This window comes from Chiroxiphia lanceolata, chromosome 4 (genome assembly GCF_009829145.1).
Source record: "Chiroxiphia lanceolata isolate bChiLan1 chromosome 4, bChiLan1.pri, whole genome shotgun sequence".
In the NCBI taxonomy this organism is placed as follows: domain Eukaryota; kingdom Metazoa; phylum Chordata; class Aves; order Passeriformes; family Pipridae; genus Chiroxiphia; species Chiroxiphia lanceolata.
Window position 1 is genome coordinate 4187701 of NC_045640.1, and position 7985 is coordinate 4195685.

Sequence of the window (7985 nt, forward strand, 5' to 3'; positions counted from 1 at the left end):
TTTTTAAAGGTCTACCTTATGATAATTGTATGAAGGATGTGGGTATAGCACTTAGAAAAATAAGGCACTTGCTGCAACAGGATTATTGCACTCACATTGCCTTTATTGAATGAACAGACCAAATCCAGTCGATCAGGAAGAGTAATTTTGAATGTTTTATATAACTTTTTGGTGGGTTTTTACATAAGGGAAGTGTGTGGACCCTTTGTAAGATACTGTGGGCAGTATGTAACAGTTGTAACTACACAGAAGGACTGGACTTCTTTGGGCAGGAGGGGAATTCTTTCTGTCATTTGTGGTGGATTCCGTCACTGATTCCCTCTCTGCAAAACCACTGGATGGTGTTTATCCATGGATACCTAAGGCAATACATTCTAACACAAGGACTTACATTTACAACTGTAAATTACATCTTGAAGCCAATGACATCCTGGGCTGCTCCCACAGCGTGGGCAGCAGGGGAGGGGGGGATTCTGTCCCTTTTCCCCACCTGCAGAGCTACCTCCAGGTCTGAGGAACAACAGCACAGGGAAGGGCATGGAGCTGTTGGAGCGAGTCCAGAGGAGGCCACTGGAATGATTAGAGGGATGGAGCACCTCTAGTACGAGGAAAGGCTGAGAGAATTGGGATTGCTCAGCCTGGAGGCAAGAGGCTTTGGGGTGACCTAATTGTGGCCTTCCAGTACCTGAAGGGAACTTACAGGAAAGATGGGGCAAGATTATTTACAAGGGTATGTAGTGAAAGGATGAGGGGGAAGGGCTTTAAGCTGAGTAAGAGCAGATTTGGATCAGATATCAGGAAGAAATTCTTCCCTCTGAGGGTGGTGAGGCCCTGGCACAGGTTGCCCGGAGAAGCTGTGGCTGCCCCTGGATCCTTAGAAGTGTCCAAGGCCAAGTTGGATGGGGCTTGGAGCAACCTGGGCTAGTGGAAGGTGTCCCTGCCCGTGGCAGGAAGGTTGGAACAAGATGATCCTGAGAGTCCCTTCCAGCCCAAACCATTCTGTGATTCTATGAAAACTCTGTGTTTTTGTGCAGGAGCTGAAGGACCCTCACTGCAGGGATGAGATGGCTGCAGCCCGAGGGGCTCTGAAGAAGAATGCCACCATGCTGTACACGGCATCCCAGGCCTTCCTCCGCCACCCCGACGTTGCAGCCACGAGGGCCAACAGGGACTATGTCTTCAAGCAAGTGCAGGAGGCCATTGCTGGGATCTCCAACGCTGCCCAGGCCACCTCACCCACTGACGAGAACAAGGGCCACACTGGCATAGGAGAACTTGCTGCTGCCCTGAATGAATTTGATGTGAGTATCAGAAGGGCGTGGGAAATGAAGGGTTTCTCTGTGTAATAAGTCATTCTTATACAGGACTCAAATTCCCCTTTTCATGCAGGTCCCTTTCCTTGGACTGCAAAGGCAAAGGGCGAACGTTGATTTGTGTGTATTTTAAATGAGGAATAGTTGTTTGCTGCTAGTGGGCTGGAATTATAAGGAGTTATTTGTGCTCAGATGGAGTGGCTGGGATAGAGAGAAAGAAGTTCTCTTTATCCCTAGTGTCCTTGACAAATCCAGCTACATAGTTCTAAATAATGCAACGTCTGGCAGTTTAGTTTTGTGATCAAGATCTGAGGTTGGTTGAATGGTCAAATCCTGTTTGTCTGGCAAGTGAGGAAGACAAGACAAAAAAAAATGAAGATGGTGATGCAGCTCAGCGTCTTGGAAACATTAACATTCAGCTTGAATCATGAATTATGTTCATCAAAGATATGGAAAAAGCATCTCTCAAACACAGTTGATAGCAGTCAGTTCAACTGCAGGCAAAGTGCTGTGGCCTCTCTTCCAGCAATAGATACAGTTCTGCTTAAGCAACTTTCTTGACAGTTAATTGTTTAACTGTTAATTTCATTGCCAGTCCTGTCTGATGATTTTTCCTTATCTCACATTTGAGGATTATTCTTTAGAAAGTGAAAAAAAACAAACCAACAAACCTGCAGACAGTCTCTGAAAATATTTTTCTCTTTCATTCTGGCTTAGGGCAAGGGTTTGCTAAAATTGTTATTAGGGAATGCTGTCCTCTTGACTTGAATTAATGAGCAAGGGTACAATAAAAGCTTCTGTCACATGCAGTCAGGAGCTGCTCAGTCCTGCTGGATTTAAGGCTGAAAGTGGAGGTTATTTATCTCATGATGTGTTGGACTGGCCTTGTCGTCTACATCTATTCCTGCATCCATGGTTTTTCCTGCACAATTATTGTGGGTCAAGATTTCAGGAATCTTGCATGGCTTTCAGGGCCTTCTCAGCTCACAGGTCCCTTGTTGGTAAGATCCTGGGAATAATATCCCTGTGTGGTCTGATTGTACTCAGGCTTTTGTGTGGGACTTTGCACGTTATGGGCAGCAAAGGTTTGACAAACAGGGACAGAAAACATGTGACATCTCAACCCCAAACTGATGATGCTGCTGCTGCCTTCTGGAAAAGGCTGCTGTTCAATGCAAGGGGAGTCGTTGTGCTTAGTGAAAATAAATGTAGTGAAGACTATGTGAGACATCTGATATTGTCCCTGGCCTCTTTATGAGAATATTCATCATTTTTCTCCTCAGGTAAAGTCTTTTCCACTTTCCATGATGTTGCAAGGCATCAGGAATGCTTATGGGGGATGCATATTCATAGTACTGTGTTTTGTTCACAATTATTTGTGGAAAAACAGCCTTTTTGGGGGATTTTCTCTTTCTTATTTTAGGAAACTGAGTGAAAACTTACTCCTCTGACTTACTGGGGATAAAGAGATTAAAACTATTATTTTATCTATTTTCTAAGTCAGTGCTTAGCTGTTGAATGAGATTTATTCACACCTAATTCTACAACAGAGATGGTATTTCTGAAGCTCTAGGGAAAGTCAAAATTTATAGGTGTGATGGTGGGATGATTGTGAATTTACCTTTGTTTTATACAAGCAAACAAGAAAGAAAAATTACCAGACTAGTGAAACTATGTCATAAGTACAAAGGTGGTGGAGAAATATGTTTGATTTTGATACTGGCAGTATATTACCTCAGCAAGGGAAACAAAGTTTGCATTTTCTAGTGAAAATAATTTTACAGAGTATTTATTTTGCAGTATCAGTCATATTGATTGAGATCAGTTTGTATTTGGTATGAAATGCTTACTAAACCCTGGATTATATGACAAGATAATTCTTCTATATTCAAAATAAGTTTACAGTTTTCTCCATAATATTTAACACTTCTCAGCATTCCTTATTTCAGATTTCAGAACCAGTGTTCTTTGGTTTAACACTTCAAATCACTGCAGTCTAAATAATCTGAATATTTTCTCAATCAAAATATCATCATGTGTAATGTAAGTAATTATTCTACCTATTTGAAGCACTTTAGCTGTTGTGTTTAACTAGTTCCCATGTTCATTGTCATATTCTGTGAGTTATTAGCAGCAAAGTTTTGGAAAGATTTGCCATTTATTGCTTCTCAGAGATAATTTATGTAGAAATAGGGAGAGTTCACAAGTGTGTTTCTTATTATATTTTCTTCTTTGAGGTCCTGTTTGAAGATGATTGATCACAAAAGTACGTGTTAAATGCCTTGTTGCTTTGTCCTTTAACTTTTATGTTTCTGCTTTAACCTTAGATCATTTTAAGCTAGGTATTCCTGGTTTTATTAGTTATTTACTAATAATAGGGTATATAGTTTATGCTCATGAAATATTTCTGAGTTCCTAATGCAACTAAGGGTGCACATTTTACTTCCCCTCATGATACTTGGACAAATTTATTGAAATTTCACAGATAAGTTTATCAAGAACTTACTGTGAACTCTGAAAACACTCTGTTTTCACTCAGGAAATGGTAATTTTGATCTAGTAAGGACTCAGCTGCTCTGATTATTGAGGGACTGTTGTGTTGTCAAATGTTAAGTTGTGGGATGGATTTATCTGGGTATCCTCTGTGCTTTCCCCAGAGCCATCATGATGTGTAGCAGAGACAGGACCTGCACATCAAACTGGAGTGTGGTGGGGAGGTAGATAGAGAGAAAGTGAAATTATTAAGTGAGAAGAAATGAAATGAGAGGGACCAGGAAATCTGTGGTAGATGAAAATTAAGATGAGGATAGATGGCATCTGATGTAGGCTTGGCAACAGGAAAGAGGTAAAAATATATGTGGGGTGTGGATATAAAAGTGTATAATTATATCTGCATATAAAATAAAGGAATAATTGTGTCCAGAGGAGGGAACAGAGCTGGGGAAGGGTCTGGAGCACCAGGAGCAGCTGAGGGAGCTGGGGGGGCTCAGTCTGGAGAAAAGGAGGCTCAGGGAGGACCTTCTCACTCTCTGCAACTCCCTGACAGGAGGGGGGAACCAGGAGGGGGTCGGACTCTGCTCCCAGGGAACAAGGGACAGGAGGAGAGGGAATGGCCTCAAACTGTGCCAAGGAAGTTTGGGCTGAATATTGGGAAAATTTTCTTCGCAGAGAAGGTTGTGAGGCGTTGGAAGTGGCTGCCCAGAGCAGTGTTGGAGTCCCCATCCCTGGAGGGATTAAAAAGCCATGTGGATGTGGCACTTGGGGACATGGGTCAGTGGTGATCCACGCAGTGCTGGAGGAATGGTTGAGCTTGATCTTAGAGGTCTTTTCCAACCCGAACAATTCTGTGATTCCATGATTTTCTCTGCCACAACAAAGGCTTCAGGTACATGGTTGGGGGACATGTTCTTTGTGACAGAATGGAGATGGGGCTGTGACAGGCAAAAATAGTGTTTGTTGGGCACTTGGGATATCTGGTGAGTAGGAAAGGGCCTCCTTTTAGAGTGTGGATTGAGATTATGATTCCATAGTCCCACCAGCGTAGCTGTGTCAGTTGGATGCACTGACAACATATGAGAAGTGCAAACCACTGTGGAAATTGGAATTCTAGGGGTTTCAAACTGGGTAGCCTAAAATACTTTACCCATAAAATAGTTCTAAATATCTTTCTTTATATTTTGATATGAAAAAATGAGGATAATCATTCTGGTACAGTGCTGTGAGAGTAGGTGTAATGGTGCTGTAAATATAAAGCTGTTTACTATGCATGCACCACGACCCTATAAAAAGGATCATTCCTGGACTTGAAGCAAGGCTTGGATTATCTACACTAAAATTATGAGTCAACGATAAAACAAATTTATAAATCCTCTGACTTCGAAAGGGGAGGAAGAGATGTCTGAAGGAAGAAGGACCAAACTCCTTCTTTCCATTGATGACAAAAGCAAGCAGCTGTTTTCTTTTGTATTGCTCTAGGAAGAGCTGAGAGGATGGCTTAGCTGACTTTCTAATGGAGTTTTTGGGGGGGGGGGGACAAGTTGTCCCTCTAGCAGTGTGGAAGAAATTGATATTTTATTTGTTAAAAGGGTCATATAGTCCTTGCTTTTTAATATATGTTAATCCAAACTGACTCACCCTATACCTGATGTTGTTTTATCTGATATTTTATAGTTTTTATCTCTTAGATTTTTTTAATACTCGATTTATTGCTTCTCTGTACGTGCACACATCCATTTATCTTAAAAGCTGCAGACCAGCAGTGCTGGTTCTTGTTAACATCTTGAATTGCTCTGCCTGTGGGTCACCCCTTTACTCCCTGATTTCCAAATCATGTCGAGTCTTAAATGAGTATGAAAATAATTTGGTTTTCAAAGGAATATAAACGGAAGTGGTCATGGCACCAACCTGCCAGAGTTCAAGAGGCATTTGGACAATGCTGTCAGGCACATGGTGGGATTTATTGGGCCTGTCCTGTGTGGGGCCAGGAGTTGGATTTGATGATCCTTGTGGTCCCTTCCAACCCAGGATATTCTATGGTTCCATGATTCTATGAATTGATCTGGTTGAGAACTGAAAGAGTTGGTTAAAATGATTTTTGGTACTTGAGGTATTTATGTATTTGGGATAGCTCCCAAGGTACTGAAACTGTACCATTTTTTGTTATGAGCAGCATTTCAACTGAAAATTCCAGGCAGAGTAACTCAATCTTTAATAAATTTTTGAACAGTGTGAGTCAACCATTGGGGAAACGACTACGTTTGATGAGAAGGAAAGTGTCTGATGACACTGGTCACTGTCCTCCAGGCTGTTAAATGCAGCTCATATTTAATAAATGGGCTATCATAACATATTTCTTGAATATTTTAATGCTCCTCTAGGAATATTTTGCATGGCTAGAGAATGCAGTGCAACTTAAATGGAGTGAAAAATCGAATAAGCGTGTAATGAGGGGGAAAAATTACATAGACACTCAAAGACACACTAATTGGGTACAGCAATAGCAAAGGCTCCTTTTTTTTTGCTGTACTAAACTTAAGAACTATCAAATGTGACAGAAAGATACCAGACAAAAGGCTGACTACCTTTAAAATGTTGCTTTTTGAAAAAATAGCTGTTAGATGTTCAGCCTGAGAATGGATTTTGTTTTTTTTTTTCATAATATTTATGGAATCCAAATTTACTTCAGGGAAGTGACTTGTAATGCTACAGACAAAAGGAGAAAATGTGAGCTTCAAAATAAGAATTGAAACATGCTTGTTTTAATATCGAAATTGTAAGAAACAATTGTAAAAATATTACTGCATGTCCCATATAGCAGTTTGGAACCAGACTTGTGAAACTCTAGTATTTAGACCCTGCTGTGGGCAGGGTCACCTTCCACTATCCCAGGTTGTTCCAAGTCCTGTCCAACCTGGCCTTGGACACATCAGGGATGGGGCAGCCACAGCTTCTCTGGGCAACTTGTGCCAGGGCCTCACCACCCTCACAGGGAGGAATTTCTTTCCAATATCCCATCTAACCCTGCCCTCTGGCAGTGGGAAGCCATTCCCCCTTGTCCTGTCCCTCCATCCCTTGTCCCCAGTCCCTCTCCAGCTCTCCTGGAACCCCTTTAGGCACTGGAAGGGGCTCTCAGGTTTCCCTGGAGCCTTCTCTTCTCCAGGTGAACACCTCCAGCTCTCCCAGCCTGGCTCCAGAGCAGAGGGGCTCCATCCTTTTGATCAACTTTGTGGATCTCCTCTGGATTCATTCCCACATGTCCACAACTTTCTTGTGTCGGGGGCCCCAAAATATAGTTGTGGTTTTTGTTTTTTTTTTCCCTTGTGCAGCTGAAGTGGATTTTACACTGGAGTAGTGTCAGGCCAGTCATTTCCCACGTGAAGGCAACCAGGCTGCATCCCAGTGCTTCCCAGGCTTCTATGCAGTAGTGAGATACTTTGGCACTTCCTGCACTCCTCGGATCTCCTGTGAGAAAAATCAGACTGGTCATATTTTGCATATTAAGTACATAATGACCAACACCACCATGTTGCATTTTACACTATTAATAAAAGCTTTGACAGACATATAGTTGAGGATGCTGAGCTGATCTTTCAAATGGGGAGTAAACAGAGTAAATTTTCAGGGTCCTGATGATGCTAAGGGGTTAAACAAGGTTTTTCTTCCAGCTATTACTACATTTTCCTGCCCGCTGCAACCTCTTCTATGAGCTACTTTTGGTGTTTCTTTTTCCTGAGCTTTTTCCATGCCGAACATGAGTAGTTTAGCAGGAAGAATTGCAAAGAGAGTTTAGGTTGAGGGCAGATTCACACTATATACACGTGTCCTGGCTAGGAGAGAGTTGTTTTGTTTTTTTTTTTGATATCATAGAATCATAGAATATCCTGAGTTGGAAGGCACCCACAAGGATCATCGAAATCCAGCTCCTAGTAGTAGCTGGTACAGTGCTGTGTTCTGGATTTAGTATGAGAATAATGTTGATAAAACACTGATGTTTTGATTGTTACTAAGTAGTGCTTAATAAGCCTAATAAGGAAGAAATACTTTAAAATGAGGGTGGTGAGGCCCTGGCCCAGGTTGCCCAGAGAAGCTGTGGCTGCCCCATCCCTGGAAGTGTCCAAGGCCAAGCTGGACAGGGTTTGGAGCAACCTGATCTATGTCCTACTCATGACAGGG

The 7985-nt window shown here is 42.0% G+C and overlaps 1 protein-coding gene across 4 annotated transcripts in view; it reads left to right on the forward strand.

Moving 5' to 3' along the window:
* The window catches only part of CTNNA2 (catenin alpha 2), a 502913-nt gene that overhangs the window by 122428 nt on the left and 372500 nt on the right, over positions 1–7985 (forward strand). For all 4 annotated transcript variants that reach the window (XM_032686520.1, XM_032686521.1, XM_032686522.1 and 1 more), the window contains one exon: positions 1035–1301. In XM_032686520.1, coding sequence (XP_032542411.1) covers positions 1035–1301 — 267 coding nt within the window. The remainder of the gene's footprint in view (positions 1–1034; positions 1302–7985) is intronic.